Below are 15928 nucleotides of genomic sequence, written 5' to 3' on the forward strand. Positions count from 1 at the left end.
CCATAGGTGCCCCCGGGGGGGTGTAGTGCCCCCCCAGGGGGTATATAGAGGCCATAAGTCCCCCCCCGGGGGGGGGGCACAGAGCCCTTAACTGCCCCCGGGGGTATACAGAGCTCCTAATCGCCCTTGGGGGTGCCTATAGAGCCCATAAGTGCCCCTGGGGGGGTACACAGAGCCCATAACTGCCCCCGGGGGTATACAGAGCCCATAACTGTCCCCAGGGGGGTGTATAGAGGCCATAAGTGCCCCCAGGGAGGGTACTTAGAGCCCAGAACTGCCCCGGGGGGGTATATAGAGCGGCTAAGTGCCCCCTGAGGAGGTATAGAGAGCCCATAAGTGCCCCTGGGGGGGTATACAGAGCCCATAACTGCCCCCGGGGGTATACAGAGCCTGTAAGTGCCGCCAGGGGCACATATAGAGCCCATAACTATCTCCCCAGGGATATATAGAGCCCATAATTGCCCCTGGGGGGGTATATAGAGCCCATAACTGCCCCCCCCCCGGAATATATAGAGCCCATAATTGCCCCCGGGGGGTGTATATAGAGCCCATAACTGCCCCCCCCCGGAATATATAGAGCTCATAATTGCCCCCAGGGGGGTATATAGAGCCCATAACTACCCCCCCAGGGATATATAGAGCCCATAATTGCCCCTGGGGGGGTATATAGAGCCCATAACTGCCCCCCCCCGGAATATATAGAGCTCATAATTGCCCCCAGGGGGGTATATAGAGCCCATAACTACCCCCCCAGGGATATATAGAGCCCATAATTGCCCCTGGGGGGGTATATAGAGCCCATAACTGCCCCCAAAGGGGTACACAGAGCCTATAACTGCCCCCGGGGGTATATAGAGCCCATAGGTGCCCCCAGAGGGGCGTATAGAGCCTATAGGTGCCCCTGGGGGTATACAGAGCCCATAGGCGCCCCCAGAGGGGGGTACAGAGCCCATAGGTGCCTCCCGCACCCCAGGGGGCAGCTGGGGGGGGGGGGGCAGGAGAGCCCCGAGGCCTCCCTGGGGCGTCACGAGCTGCAGGGAGCCACCGGGCTCAGCTCCCCGGACGTGGGGGGGTGGGGGGGGAAGGTGACAAAGGCCACCCCGCGCGTCCCTCCGGTGTCGTCCGTCCCCCCCGCTGTCCCCATGTGTGTGTGTGTGTGTGTCCCCCCCCCTTCCCGGCGTCACACGAAGACCTTGGCGAGGGCGTCGGCGCCGGCGCTGGCGCTGAGGGCCCGGCTGGGGTGGAAGGCGACGGCGTGGACGGCTTCTTCGTGTTTTTTGCGGTGCGCCGTCAGCTCCTGGACGCAGGTTTTGTGGGCCAGGTGCCACAGGCGCAAGGAGCAGTCGTGACCTGCCGAGGACACGGAAGGGGACACTCGTGACGTTCGGGGAGGGGACATTCGGGTGTCCTCGGGGGGGGGGACACGACACTTCGGTGTCCTAGAGGGGACCCCGGCGTCCTGGGGGGGGACCCCGGCGTCCGGGAGGGACGTGGGTGCGGCGGGGAAGGGACGTGGGAGTTTGGGGTGGCTGAGGGAGGATTTTGGGGACAAGGGACACATAAAAAAAAAGGGGGGGGGGATTTGGGGAGCGCAAGGGGGGGGTTCAGGTCCCCTGGGTCACCCCAGGGTGGTGACAGCAGGGAGGGGACAGGACGGTGACGGCAGCGGTGGCGGAGAGCGGGGAGGGGACAGGACGGTGACGGCAGCGGTGGCTGAGGAGTGCCGAGATCCAACGCTCTCGTTTCAGAGACGGTGGGGAGGGGGACAGGGTTGGGGACAAGGACGGGGTTGGGGACAAGGACGAGGACGGGGGACGCTTACTGCCGGACATGAGGAAGACGCCGTTGGGGTCGACGGCCAAGCAGGTGACGGCGTCCAAGTGGGCCACCATGGAGTGCACGACTTTACCTGGCGGTGGGAAATAGGGGAGGGGGTGGCAGCGGTGACAGGGACGTCCCCAACCTCCTCCCCGCCCCCCCCCCCCCCGGCCTCGTTAGGGCTAACGAAGCCCCCAGCCCAACCTGTCCGGTTGTCGAGGAAGCGGATGCCGCGGTCGTCGCTGGCGGTGATGGTGAGGGGCTGCGAGGGGTGGCTCACCACTTGGTTGACCTGGCTGCCACCTGCGTGGGGACGCCAGGATCAGGCCCTCGGCGGTGACAAAGGGGGGGGACACCCCCGTCACCCGTTCACTCACCGCCATCCGGCCGGGCTTCGAGCGCCAAAACGGCTCGAGCCGCCTCTACGTCGTAGAGCACCGCGGCGCCCGTCCGGAAAGCCACCACGGCGTGGTTGGGTTGGGTGGTGGAGAAGGTGACGGAGGTGGGGACACCGTGCTCTGCAGGGAGGGGAGGACAAAGAGGGTGACAGGGGGGGTGGCGGGGACGTCCCCGACGCCGAGGGGACGCCCCCCTGCCCCGCTCACCGCTCTGGGCGTCGTAGGTGCCGAGGCAGGCGCCGTCTTCGCGCCGGGGGTCCCAGATGCGGACGGTGCCGTCGGCGGAGCAGGAGGCCAAGCGGTCGCCGGCGGGGTTGAAGGCCAGGCCCCAGACGGCGTCACCGTGACCCTCCAGGACGCCGCTGAGCACCCCGGGGTCTGGGGACAGCGGGAAATGTCACCTCGGGGGGGGACGGGACGGGACAGCGTGGCTGAGGGGGTGGCACGGCAGCCGGAGGGGTGGCACGGCAGCCGGAGGGGGACGCTGCGGTGATGCCGCGGGCAAAGGGGGTGACGCCGCAGCCGGAGGAGGGGGTGACGGGGTAGGGTTGGGGACCGGCGGGTGCGGATGTCACCCAAAGGGAGGGGACACCCACCGTAACCGTCGTAGGGGTCCATGTCGAGGTCGGGCAGGCGCCAGCGGCGGATGCGGGCGTCCACGCCGGCGCTGCAGCACAGGGCGCTGTCGCGGCCCATGGCGACGGCGAGCACCGGGCCCCTGCGGGGATGGGGATGAGGTGACAGGGACCCCGGGGGTGTCCCCAGAGCCACCCGTTATCCCCCCAGACTGGCCCGTGTCACCCCCCCAAGCCCAGCGCCCCGCTCCCCGTCCCCTACCTGTGCCCGCGGAAAGCGTACACCGGCTCCACGTCCAGCGCCGCGTTCCTGGAAAGGGGACAAAAGGCGGGTGACAACTGCGCCGAGGGGTGTCCCCGTCCCTGCCACCCCTTTGTCACCCCTCCCAGCACCCACTTTTTGGGGGCGACGGGCTTCTGGAGGTTCCAGAGTTTGAGGGTGCCGTCCTCGGAGGCGGTGAGCAGGGCGGCCTCGGCGGGGTGGAAGGCGAGACCCCGCACGGCGTCGTAGTGGCTGCGCAGGGTGAATTTGGGGCTCCACGTCTTCTTCAGGGCGTCCCGGCCCTCCGGGAGCTGCGGGGACACGAGGGGACAGTGGCAGGGGAAGGTGGCAGGGGACGGTGGCACCCCATGACCCCAGCTGGGGCTCGTGGCAGGTGGCTTTTGGTGGCCGGAGGGCGAGGAAAGGAGAGGGGGGACCGAAGGGACGTGATGGGGACCGGGGTGGTCCAGGGTGGACAGTCACAGGGGGCTGGGGACACCGTGGGGACAGCGGAGCCCAGGGGACGCTCAGGGCAGGTTTGGGGACAGCGGAGCCCAGGGGACGCTCAGGGCAGGTTTGGGGACACCGTGGGGACAGCGGAGCCCAGGGGACGCTCAGGGCAGGTTTGGGGACACCACGGGGACAGCGGAGCCCAGGGGACGCTCAGGGCAGGTTTGGGGACACCACGGGGACAGCGGAGCCCAGGGGACGCTCAGGGCAGGTTTGGGGACACCACGGGGACAGCGGAGCCCAGGGGACGCTCAGGGCAGGTTTGGGGACACCGTGGGGACAGCGGAGCCCAGGGGACGCTCAGGGCAGGTTTGGGGACACCGTGGGGACAGCGGAGCCCAGGGGACGCTCAGGGCAGGTTTGGGGACACCACGGGGACAGCGGAGCCCAGGGGACGCTCAGGGCAGGTTTGGGGACACCACGGGGACAGCGGAGCCCAGGGGACGCTCAGGGCAGGTTTGGGGACACCGTGGGGACAGCGGAGCCCAGGGGACGCTCAGGGCAGGTTTGGGGACACCGTGGGGACAGGAGAGCCCAGGGGACGCTCAGGGCAGGTTTGGGGACACCGTGGGGACAGCGGAGCCCAGGGGACGCTCAGGGCAGGTTTGGGGACACCGTGGGGACAGCGGAGCCCAGGGGACGCTCAGGGCAGGTTTGGGGACACCGTGGGGACAGCGGAGCCCAGGGGACGCTCAGGGCAGGTTTGGGGACACCGTGGGGACAGCGGAGCCCAGGGGACGCTCAGGGCAGGTTTGGGGACACCGTGGGGACAGCGGAGCCCAGGGGACGCTCAGGGCAGGTTTGGGGACACCACGGGGACAGCGGAGCCCAGGGGACGCTCAGGGCAGGTTTGGGGACACCGTGGGGACAGCGGAGCCCAGGGGACGCTCAGGGCAGGTTTGGGGACACCGTGGGGACAGCGGAGCCCAGGGGACGCTCAGGGCAGGTTTGGGGACACCGTGGGGACAGCGGAGCCCAGGGGACGCTCAGGGCAGGTTTGGGGACACCACGGGGACAGCGGAGCCCAGGGGACGCTCAGGGCAGGTTTGGGGACACCACGGGGACAGGAGAGCCCAGGGGACGCTCAGGGCAGGTTTGGGGACACCGTGGGGACAGCGGAGCCCAGGGGACGCTCAGGGCAGGTTTGGGGACACCACGGGGACAGCGGAGCCCAGGGGACGCTCAGGGCAGGTTTGGGGACACCATGGGGACAGCGGAGCCCAGGGGACGCTCAGGGCAGGTTTGGGGACACCGTGGGGACAGCGGAGCCCAGGGGACGCTCAGGGCAGGTTTGGGGACACCGTGGGGACAGCGGAGCCCAGGGGACGCTCAGGGCAGGTTTGGGGACACCACGGGGACAGCGGAGCCCAGGGGACGCTCAGGGCAGGTTTGGGGACACCATGGGGACAGCGGAGCCCAGGGGACGCTCAGGGCAGGTTTGGGGACACCGTGGGGACAGCGGAGCCCAGGGGACGCTCAGGGCAGGTTTGGGGACACCGTGGGGACAGCGGAGCCCAGGGGACGCTCAGGGCAGGTTTGGGGACACCACGGGGACAGGAGAGCCCAGGGGACGCTCAGGGCAGGTTTGGGGACACCACGGGGACAGCGGAGCCCAGGGGACGCTCAGGGCAGGTTTGGGGACACCGTGGGGACAGCGGAGCCCAGGGGACGCTCAGGGCAGGTTTGGGGACACCGTGGGGACAGGAGAGCCCAGGGGACGCTCAGGGCAGGTTTGGGGACACCACGGGGACAGCGGAGCCCAGGGGACGCTCAGGGCAGGTTTGGGGACACCACAGGGACAGCGGAGCCCAGGGGACGCTCAGGGCAGGTTTGGGGACAGCGTGGGGACAGCAGAGCCCAGGGGACGCTCAGGGCAGGTTTGGGGACACCACGGGGACAGCGGAGCCCAGGGGACGCTCAGGGCAGGTTTGGGGACACCACGGGGACAGCGGAGCCCAGGGGACGCTCAGGGCAGGTTTGGGGACACCGTGGGGACAGCGGAGCCCAGGGGACGCTCAGGGCAGGTTTGGGGACACCACGGGGACAGCGGAGCCCAGGGGACGCTCAGGGCAGGTTTGGGGACAGCGTGGGGACATCGGGGGGTGACTCACGTCACAGCTGAGCTCGTTGTCGTTGGTGACGGTCAGGTCGGCCAGGTCCCCCAGGCTGACGGCGCCGCCGCCGATGCTGTCCATGATGAAGACGTCGGAGGTGATGCCCAAAGACCCTGCGGAAGCCAGCGGCTGGGCGTGACCCCCCTAAGGGACACGGGGACCCCCCGAGGGGACACCGGGACACCGCCCCCCCCCCCCAAGACCGTACCTTCATGAGGTCGCGGTGGCCCCGTAGCCACTGGTTTCGGTGGGAGCCCGTCCACGTCCCGCAGGTCGGCCAGGATCCCCCGCAGCCGGCCCCGGCGGCTCTCTGCGGGGATGGGGGGGGTCAGGAGATCCGGTACCAAAGTCGGGGGGGCCAAAGGGCCCCCCCCCCCCCCCCCCCAAATCCATCGCTGCCCCCCGGTGCCGCTCACCGAGCTCCACGCCCTCCCCGGCGCGCCGGCCGGCCCCGTTCTCTCCGGAACCCAGGAAGTCGAATTCGTTGAGGGCGTCCTCGGAGTCTTCGTCGTCATCCTCATCCTCCACCTCGGGCAGGAGGGGTTTGGGGGTGAGCTGAGGAAAAGGGGGGGAGGGGGTCACGGCCCCGTTTTGGGGGGACCCCTGAAGCCAGTGGGAGAGAAGATGGTGGAAATGGGGGGGCACAAGGGCCTCTGGGTTTGGGGAACCCCCCCCCCGGGGTTTGGGAGACACCCAGGTGTGGGGGAACGCCAGGTTTAGGGAACACCCAGGTTTGGGGGACCCCCAGGTTTGGGGGGGGCACCTCAGGTTTGGGGGATGCTCAGTTTGGGGAACCCCTCAGGTTTGGGGGACCGCCCCAGGTTTGGGGGATACCTCAGATTTAGGGGACCCCCAAGTTTCGGAGACCCCTCCCAGCTTTGGGGGACCCCCAGCTTTGGGGGACCCCCAGGTTTTTGGGACACCCAGCTTTGGGGGACCCCTCCAGCTTTGGGGGACCCCCAGCTTTGGGGATCCCCCCAGCCTTGAGGGACACCAAGGTTTGGGGGACACCCAGCTTTGGGGACTCCCCCCAGCTTTGGGAGACCTCCAGCTTTGGGGGACACTCAGCTTTGGGGACCCCCCCAGCTTTGGGGGACACCCAGGTTTGAGGGACACCAAGGTTTGGGGGACACCCAGCTTTGGGGGACTCCCAGCTTTGGGGACCCCCCCGGTTTTGGGGGACCCCGAGGTTTGGGGGACACCAGGGTTTGGGGACCCCCCCGGCTTTGGGGACCCCCCCGGATTTGGGGGACACCCAGGTTTGAGGGACACCAAGGTTCGGGGGACATCCAGCTTTGTGGGACCCCCCCGGTTTTGGGGGGACCCCCCCGGTTTTAGGGGACCCCGAGGTTTGAGGGACACCAAGGTTTGGGGGACATCCAGCTTTGGGGGACCCCCAGCTTTGGGGGGACTCCCCCGGTTTTGGGGGACCCCGAGGTTTGGGGGACACCAGGGTTTGGGGACCCCCCCGGCTTTGGGGACCCCCCTGGCTTTGGGGGACACCCAGGTTTGAGGGACATCCAGCTTTGGGGGACCCCCAGCTTTGGGGGGACTCCCCCAGTTTTGGGGGACCCCCCCGGCTTTAGGAGACACCCAGGTTTGAGAGACCCCCAGCTTTGGGGAACCCCCCCAGCTTTGGGGGATCCCCAGCTTTGGGGGACCCCCAGCTTTGGGGGACACCAGGGTTTGGGGACCCCCCCAGCTTTGGGGGACCCCCAGCTTTGGGGGACACCAAGGTTTTGGGGACACCAAGGTTTGGGGGACACCCAGCTTTGGGCCCCCCCCCCCCCCCGATTTAGGGGGTGCCTCGATTGGGGGGGACACCCCCCCCCCCCCAAAATTTTGGGGGTGCCTCTTGCCTTGACTCGCTGCTTCTTGTGCTGGGCGGGAGGAAGGCTCTCGGCATCCTCGTCCTCGTCGCTGTCCTCGTCCTCGCCGCCGCCGGGCGGGAAGGGGACCTGCTCCAAGCCCCCGCCGCCCCCCCGCTCTTCCGTCTCCTTCCCGGCATTCCTGAAGGCGGGAAGCACCGGGATGGAGTTGGGGGGACCCCCAAAAACACCCCAAAAATCCCACCCCCCCCCAAGCTTTCACCTCTGGATTTGCTCCTCGATGCGTCGCACCAGGAGGGAGTCGGTAGCCGGGGGGCTACCGGGGGCCGGTGGGGCCGGTGGCCCGCGGCCCAGCAGCGAGCGGACGCGACGTGACCTCATGTCCAAGATGGTGTCACTGTACCCCACTTCCTCCAGGTACCTGGGGGGACAGAGGGAAAACGGGGTGCTCAGGGTACCCCAAAACCCACCCGACCACCCCGCTAGCCACCCAACTCACTGCCGCAACAGTTGCCGGCCCTCTTTCCAAGCCAACGGGCCACCTTCCAGCGATGTCACCTCCACGGGGCCGTTGGACACTGGGGGGGGGGGGAGGGGACACGCACGGGGGGTCAGGCACCCCAAAAGCCACCCGTGTCACCCCCATTTTGGGGACGGGGACGCTCACCCGGCTCCGGCCCCTCCGGTTTCTTCTCCCCCGGCGTCGGCTCGGTGCCGAATTTCAACTTGTGATACTTGGACCTGGAAAGAAGCGGAAGGGGACAAAGAGGTGACAAGTGGCCTTAAAATGAGGGGGTGGCCCCGTGAGGCGAGGAGGGGGACGGTGACCCCCAAAAGGAGCGTGGGGACCGCCGGAGTTTTGGGGTGTCCCCCACCTCTCCTGTTTGAGGGCGTATTCCAGCATTTTGATGCGGCGCACCAGGTCGGTCTTGAGGTTTTCCTGTCCCTTGCGTTCGCCTTGAAGAAAAGCCACCTGCGCCTGCGGGGACACGGTGACAGGGGACACGGTGACAAGGGACACCCGGGCCGCTGCCACCCTCCTGACCCCCCCCCCCCCCCCCCCAACAGCAGCCTGCCCCTCCCCCGGGTGCAGAAGTGACATGGGGACGAGTGGCTCCGGTCACCGGGACAGGAGGTGGCAGCGGGGTCGGCCACGGGAGTGACACTTGGGGTTGGTGACAGACCTGGGAGGGACACTGGTGGCCCCAGGAGTGACACCGGTGGCCCCAGGAGCAGTGCCAGTCCTGGGAGGGACACTGGTGGTCCTGGGATGACAGTGGTGGCCCCAGGAGTGACACCAGTGGCCCCAGGAGCAGTGCCAGTCCTGGGAGGGACACTGGTGGTCCTGGGAGGACACCAGTGGCCCCAGAGCTCGATGCCAGTCCTGGGAGGGACACTGGTGGCCCCAGGAGTGACACTGGTGGCCCCAGAGCTTGATGCCAGTCCTGGAGGGACACTGGTGGCCCCAGACCTCGGTGCCAGTCCTGGGAGGGACACTGGTGGCCCCAGGAGTGACACCAGTGGCCCCAGGAGCAGTGCCAGTCCTGGGAGGGACACTGCTGGCCCCAGACCTCGGTGCCAGTCCTGGGAGGGACACTGGTGGCCCCAGGAGTGACACTGGTGGCCCCAGAGCTTGATGCCAGTCCTGGAGGGACACTGGTAGTCCTGGGAGTGACACTGGTGGCCCCAGACCTCGGTGCCAGTCCTGGGAGGGACACTGGTGGCCCCAGAAGTGACACTGGTGGCCCCAGAGCTTGATGCCAGTCCTGGAGGGACACTGGTGGCCTCAGGAGTGACACTGGTGGCCCCAGACCTCGGTGCCAGTCCTGGGAGGGACACTGCTGGCCCCAGGAGTGACACCGGTGGCCCCAGGAGGAGTGCCACTAGCCCCAGGTTCTGTGATGGCCCCAGGAGTGACACCAGTGGCCCCAGAGCCCGGTGCCACCAGGGGTTGGGGGGTCCCCAAAACTGGGGTGCAGCGGGGTCCCCAGTGCCAGGGCTGGGGGGTCCCCGATATCGGGGTGCAGGGGGGTCCCTGACATCGGGGTGCAGGGGGGTCCCCAATCCCGAGCCTGGGGGTCCCTCAGACTGGAGCTGAGGGTCCCTGATACTGGGGCAGGGGTTCCCCAAAACTGGGGTACAGGAGGGGTCCCCAATACCGGGGGGGGTCCCCAATACCAAGGCTGAGGGGTCCTGGGGGTCCCCAAAACCGGGGCTGAGGGGTCCCCAATACAGGGGGATCCCCAATACTGGGGCTGGGGGGGTCCCCAATACCAGGGGTGCTTCACACTGGGTCTGGGGGTCCCCAGTACCGGGGTGGAGGGGTCCCAGGCCTGGGGGTCCCCAATCTCGGTGGGGGGGTCCCCAATGCCTGGGGGGGGTCCCCAATCCCCAGGGCTGGGGGGGTCCCCAATACAGGGGGGTCCCCAATACCAGGGTTGAGGGGTCCCAGGCCTGGGGGTCCCCAATCCCAGGGTTGAGGGGTCCCAGGGATGAGGTTCCCCAATCCCGGGGGGGTCCCCAGTCCCAGGGGGGTCCCCAATACCGGGGCTGAGGGGTCCTTGGGCTGGGGGTCCCCAGTACCGGGAGGATCCCCAATACCAAGGGGTCCCCAATACTGGGGCTGAGGGGTCCCGGGGCTGGGGGTCCCCAGTACCGGGGGGATCCCCAATACCGGGGGGTCCCCAATACCGGGGGGTCCCCAATACTGGAGCTAAGGGGTCCCGGCGCTGGGGGTCCCCAATCACTGGGGGTCCCCAGTCCTGGGGCTAAGGGGTCCTGGGGGTCCCCAATCCCGGGGGTGCTCAATCCCGGGGCTGGGGGGGTCCCCAATCCCGGAGGGTCCCCAATCCCGGGGCTGAGGGGTCCCGGGGCTGGGGGGTCCCCAATCCCGGAGCTGGGGGGACGGGGGGGGGGGGGGGTGTCCTCCATCCCGGGGGTGCTCCAACCCGGGGCTGGGGGTCCCCAATCCCGGGGCTGGGGGCTCCCCGGTGCCGGCCGCGGCCCCCCCCCCCGCCGCGGTCCCGCCGGTGCCCGCCCCCCGCTCCCGCCGCCCGGCGGCCATTTCCTCCCAAGATGGCGGCGGCGGCGGCGGCCCCGGTAACCCCCGGCGGGGCCCGGTGGGGCTGGGGATGGGGGGGGGGGGTGTCGGAGGCTGAGGGGGGGTCCCGGGCGCGGTGCCGGTACCTGGAGCTCGGCCCGCTCCGCCTCCCAGCGCCCCTTCTCGGCCTCGAAGCGCGCCCATTCGTGCTGGATGAAGTGCAGGATACCGGGCAGGCTCAACCCGCCTCGACCCGCCGGTTCGGGCCCGGGAGCGGGGCTGGGGCCGGGGGGGGGCCCGGCGGGGGGCGGCTGGGCCCTCGCCGCCGCCGCCGCCGCCCGCTCCGCCGCCATCACGGCTGCCACAAAGGGAGCCGCGGGGCCGCCGCCGCCGCCGCTTCCTGCCAGAAAGGGAGCCGGAAGCGGGGGGGCGGGGCCGGCCGCGCGTTACCCGGGCAACAGCGCCCGCGGGCGGGACGGGGCGGGGGGGGGGGGTGTAGGGGGCTATAGGGGGTATAGGGGGTGTAGGGGTACGGGGGTGTAGAGGATATAGGGCGTATAGGGGTATAAGGGGTACAGGGGGTACGGGGGTATAGGGGGTGTAGGGGATATAGGGGTATAAGGGGTACAGGGGGTACGGGGGTATAGGGGGTGTAGGGGATATAGGGGGTACAGGGGGTGTAGGGGGTACGGGGGTACGGGGGTGTAGGGGATATAGGGGGTACAGGGATACAGGGGGTGTAGGGGGTACGGGGGGTACAGGGGGTGTAGGAGATATAGGGGGTATAGGGCTATAAGGGGTACAGGGGGTACGGGGGGTACAGGGGGTGTAGGGGGTACGGGGGTGTAGGGGGTACGGGGCGTGTAGGGGATATAGGGGGTGTAGGGGTATAAGGGGTACGGGGGGTATAGGGGGTGTAGGGGGTACGGGGGTACAGGGGGTGTAGGAGATATAGGGGGTATAGGGCTATAAGGGGTACAGGGGGTACGGGGGGTATAGGGGGTGTAGGGGGTACGGGGGTGTAGGGGGTACGGGGCGTGTAGGGGATATAGGGGGTGTAGGGGTATAAGGGGTACGGGGGGTATAGGGGGTGTAGGGGGTACGGGGGTACAGGGGGTGTAGGAGATATAGGGGGTACGGGGATACAGGGGGTGTAGGGGATATAGGGGTATAAGGGGTACAGGGGGTACGGGGGGTACAGGGAGTGTAGGGGGTGTAGGGGCTATAGGGGGTGTAGGGGTATAAGGGGTACGGGGGTGTAGGGGGTACGGGGGGTACAGGGAGTGTAGGGGGTGTAGGGGCTATAGGGGGTGTAGGGGTATAAGGGGTACGGGGGGTATAGGGGGTGTAGGGGGTACGGGGGGTACAGGGAGTGTAGGGGGTGTAGGGGCTATAGGGGATATAGGGGTATAAGGGGTACAGGGGGTACAGGGAGTGTAGGGGGTACAGGGGGTGTAGGGGATATAGGGGGTGTAGGGGTATAAGGGGTACGGGGGGTATAGGGGGTGTAGGGGATATAGGGGGTGTAGGGGGTACGGGGGGTACAGGGGGTGTAGGGGATATAGGGGGTGTAGGGGATGTAGGGGGTACAGGGGGTATGGGGGGTGTAGGGGATATGGGGGTGTAGGGTGTACAGGGGTATAGGGAGCGTAGGGGGTATAGGAGCTATAGAGGGTATAGGAGGTGTAGGGGTATAGGGGATACGGGGGTAGAGGGGCTATAGGGGGTGTAGGGGGTACAGGGGCTATAGGGGATATGGGGGGGTATAGGGGTGTAGGGGGTATAGGGGCTATAGGGGATACAGGGGTATGGGGATACAGGGCTATAGGGGCTACAGGGGCTATAGGGGATACAGGGGTATGGGGATACAGGGCTATAGGGGCTATAGGGGCTACAGGGGCTATAGGGGATACAGGGGTATGGGGATACAGGGCTATAGGGGGTGTAGGGGCTATAGGGGATACAGGGGGTATAAGGGATACAGGGGGTATAGGGGCTGCAGGGGATGGGGGTATAGGGGCTGTGGGGGATACAGGGAGTATAGGGCTATAGGGGACAGGGTAGAGGGCTATAGGGGATGGGGGGACGGGGGGTGTAGGGGCTATAGGGGGATACAGGGAATATAGGGGCTGCAGGGGACGGGGGTGTAGGGGCTGTAGGGGATATAGGGGGTATAGGGCTATAGGGGATACAGGGTGTATAGGGGTGCATGCAGCTATAGGTGCGCATATAGACACCTATATGTGCGGGCGCGTATATCTGGGGGTACACGGGGCCTATAGATCTTATGGGTGCCCGTCCCGTATATAGGCGTGGCGCCTATAGGTGCCTGCAGCAACCCCTCCAACCCATGTACGTATATAGGGGCTGCCCGTATAGCGTTGCTATAGCAACCGGGGCTGGCGTTGCCACGGCAACCTCAGCTTTGGGGGGAGGGGATGCCCTGGGCCCCTGCTGGGGGGGGCATTAATGGGTCTCCCCATTAATTAACCCCCCTCGTTAATGATCTCCCCATTAATGACCCCCTCCATTAAGGGGTCTCCCCGTTAACGAACCCCCCTCATTAACGGGCCTCCCCATTAACGGGCCTCCCCGTTAATGAGCCCCCCCATTAACGAGCCCCCCTCGTTAATGGCTCTCCCCATTAATGAACGCCATTAATGGGTCTCCCCATTAATGAGCCCCCCTCGTTAATGGCCCCCTCATTAACGGGCCTCCCTGTTAACGAGCCCCCCATTAACAAGCCCCCCTCTTTAATGGGTCTCCCCATTAATAGGTCTCTCCATTAATGAGCCCCCTGTTAATGAGTCTCCCCATTAATGAGCCCCCCATTAATGGGTCTCCCTGTTAATGAGCCCCCCGTTAACGAGCCCCCCTCATTAATGGGTCTCCCTGTTAATGAGCCCCCTGTTAACGAGCCCCCCTCATTAATGGGCCTCCCCGTTAATGAGCCCCCCATTAATGAGCCCCCCTCGTTAATGGGTCTCCCCATTAATGGGCCTCCCCATTAACGAGCCCCCCTCGTTAATGGGCCTCCCCATTAATGGGCCTCCCCATTAATGAGCCCCCCTCGTTAATGGGCCTCCCCATTAACGAGCCCCCCTCGTTAATGGGCCTCCCCATTAATGAGCCCCCCTCGTTAATGGGCCTCCCCATTAACGAGCCCCCCTCATTAATGGGTCTCCCCATTAACGAGGGGGGCTCGTTAATGGGTCTCCCCGTTAATGAGGCCCCCCATTAACAAGCCCCCCTCATTAATGGGTCTCCCCATTAACGAGCGCCCCTGTTAAGGGGTCTCCCCATTAACGAGCGCCCCTCGTTAACGACCCCCCCTCATTAACGCCTCTTTCCCCCTCCCAGCGCCGCCGCCGAGCCCCGGCTGAGACCTCCCCGCTCGTGCCACGTGTGGCAGCACCGGTAGGACCTGGCTGGGGCGGCGGCAGCGGGGGGACACACACACACACCCCCCTCATTAATTAATTAACGAGGGGGGATGCTAATTAAGACCCTCGGCATGCGGGTGACGCCGTGCCAGGCCGCTCTGGCCGGAGCCATCGGCCTCAACCTCCTCCTCCTCTACTGCGCCTGGCGGGGGCCGGGGGCGTCCCCGCCGCCCTCCTGCCGGCCCCACCGCGGCGTCCCCGGCGTCACCGTCCTCCTCCGGGACTTCGAGGACTTCGAGAACGATTTGGCGGGGACGGCGCGATCCTTCGCTTCCTTACCCGTTCCGGTAGTGGTGGCTGCCGAAATGCCGCCGTATCCACCGGTACCGTTACCGGCTGGGGTCGAGGTGTTACCGTTACGTCCCGTCGCCGACCGACCGCCGCCGTTGGCGCATCCCGAACTCCACGTCCGCACCCGCCACGTGGCTTTGGTTCCCGACGGCACCCGCGCCGTCCCCGGTTTGCTGGAACGGATGCGGGACGCTTTGGAAGAAAACCCCGGCGCCGTTCGGTTGGTGGCGGCGCCGGTGGGATCGGCGCCGTTACGGTGTTTGGAGCTGCGGTTGGAACCGCGGGCGTGGACGGCGCGGTACGGCCCCGGCGCGCCGGGTGTTTGCCGGGCGGTGGAAGGGACGGCGGTGCTGTTGCTTCGTACCCGCGATCTCTTCGCTCTCCCCTTCCCCTTGGCGCGACCGGTGCCCACCGCGCTCTTCGTCCAAGCGGCGTTTCGGGGTTGGGGGTTACGGGTGATACCGGCGGCGTTCCCGGCGGCACGGCGATCCCCCGTTTCTCCTCACGGGCGTTGGAAAACCGAAAACCTGGCGGAAAACCGCCGGCGCCGGTTGATGCGCGATCTCGGCATCAAACGAGAGGTGTTGGCGGACGGGCGGGAACGCTGGTACGGCTGCGGCAAGGAGACGGCGCGGTGTTTCGGCACGGTTCACGCCCGTACCCCCCAATACCTCCTCGCCGGGCGCTGGACCCCGCCGTGCTGCCTACGGGCGCTACGGGAAACCGCCCGGCACGTAACCGGGGTACTGGAGGCCGCCGGAGTACGGTACTGGTTAGAAGGGGGGTCGTTACTGGGTGCCGCCCGCCTCGGAGACATCATCCCTTGGGATTACGACGTGGATTTGGGAATTTACCGGGAGGACGTCGGTAAATGCCGGTGGTTGGCGGCGGCGGCGACGGGGGAGGCGGTGGAAGACGCCGAGGGTTTTCTTTGGGAGAAGGCGGCGGAGGGAGACTTTTACCGCGTTCACTACAGTCGGAGCAACCGGTTACACGTGGACCTGTGGCCGTTTTACCCCCGCGGCGGGGTGATGACCAAGGACACGTGGTTGGGGCACCCCCAAGACGTGGAATTCCCCGAAAGTTTCCTCCGTCCCCGGGTGCCGATGGCTTTCGCCGGCTTTACCGCCATGGCGCCCAACAACGCCCGCGCCTTCCTCGAGTTGAAGTTCGGAGCGGGAGCCATCGAGAACCCCGAGTACCCCAATCCCGCCGTCAAGCGCCTGGGGCACGACTGACGGGGGGGGGGGGGTGTCCCCCCCTGTGGGGTGTCCCCCGCCGGTGACAATAAACCCTCCGGTGACACCCGCTGCACCAAAGCCTCGCCCCTGCGTGACGCCTATGGGGCTCCCTGGGGGTCCCTCTGCCACCTGGGCCACCCCCAGGGTCCCCAATCTGTCCTGGGGTCCCCCCGGGCCACCCCTAGGGTCCCCAATGCATCCTGGGGTCCCCCGGGCCACCCCCAGGGTCCCCAATCCGTCCTGGGGTCCCCCCAGGCCACCCCTGGCCACCCCCACAGTTCCCAATCCGTCCTGGGGTCCCCCCGGCCACCTCCAAGGTCCCCAATCCGTTCTGGGGTCCCCTCGGGCCACCCCCAGGGTCCCCAATCTGTCCTGGGGGGTCCATCTGCCACCTGGGCCACCCCCAG

At 67.3% G+C, this 15928-nt stretch overlaps 2 protein-coding genes across 3 annotated transcripts; one reads left to right on the top strand and one right to left on the bottom strand.

The window, feature by feature from the left end:
• Positions 1-49: 49 nt before the first annotated feature.
• STRN4 (striatin 4) lies at positions 50-10951 on the bottom strand. 2 transcript variants are annotated; one of them, XM_087729744.1, is made up of 17 exons: positions 10693-10951; positions 8382-8485; positions 8174-8247; positions 8006-8084; positions 7769-7927; positions 7537-7687; positions 6094-6232; positions 5886-5987; positions 5675-5790; positions 3189-3364; positions 3054-3101; positions 2813-2934; positions 2424-2594; positions 2196-2336; positions 2023-2121; positions 1823-1909; positions 50-1350 (listed from the first exon to the last, which is right to left on the bottom strand). In XM_087729744.1, exons 1-17 carry the CDS (start codon positions 10897-10899, stop codon positions 1181-1183), a joined length of 2145 nt encoding a protein of 714 aa, XP_087585870.1. In that variant the 5' UTR covers positions 10900-10951; the 3' UTR covers positions 50-1180. The 2 variants fall into 2 exon arrangements, with proteins under 2 accessions (XP_087585870.1, XP_087585871.1); XM_087729745.1 differs by lacking the exon at positions 8006-8084 and having other exon boundaries at positions 10693-10892.
• Positions 10952-12687: 1736 nt separating this feature from the next.
• On the top strand, positions 12688-15588 carry FKRP (fukutin related protein). Its single transcript, XM_087729731.1, has 2 exons — positions 12688-12898; positions 13907-15588. Exon 2 carries the CDS (start codon positions 14040-14042, stop codon positions 15516-15518), a length of 1479 nt encoding a protein of 492 aa, XP_087585857.1. The 5' UTR covers positions 12688-12898; positions 13907-14039; the 3' UTR covers positions 15519-15588.
• The last annotated feature ends 340 nt before the right edge of the window (positions 15589-15928 follow it).

Source organism: Nipponia nippon, unplaced genomic scaffold (genome assembly GCF_047370975.1).
Source record: "Nipponia nippon isolate SJK-2023a ecotype South Korea unplaced genomic scaffold, ASM4737097v1 scaffold_46, whole genome shotgun sequence".
NCBI classification, from domain to species: domain Eukaryota; kingdom Metazoa; phylum Chordata; class Aves; order Pelecaniformes; family Threskiornithidae; genus Nipponia; species Nipponia nippon.

What these genes read in the sequence shown, in the direction of transcription:
- STRN4 (XM_087729744.1), bottom strand. Translation starts at nt 10,899, where the DNA reads ATGGCGGCGGAGCGGGCGGCGGCGGCGGCGGCGAGGGCCCAGCCGCCC. An exon ending in CGGAGCGGGCCGAGCTCCAG is followed by an intron (nt 8,486 to 10,692) that starts GTACCGGCACCG and finishes GTGTCCCCGCAG; the next exon opens with GCGCAGGTGGCTTTTCTTCA. An exon ending in GCCACCGCGACCTCATGAAG is followed by an intron (nt 5,791 to 5,885) that starts GTACGGTCTTGG and finishes TGGCTTCCGCAG; the next exon opens with GGTCTTTGGGCATCACCTCC.
- FKRP (XM_087729731.1), top strand. Translation starts at nt 14,040, where the DNA reads ATGCTAATTAAGACCCTCGGCATGCGGGTGACGCCGTGCCAGGCCGCT.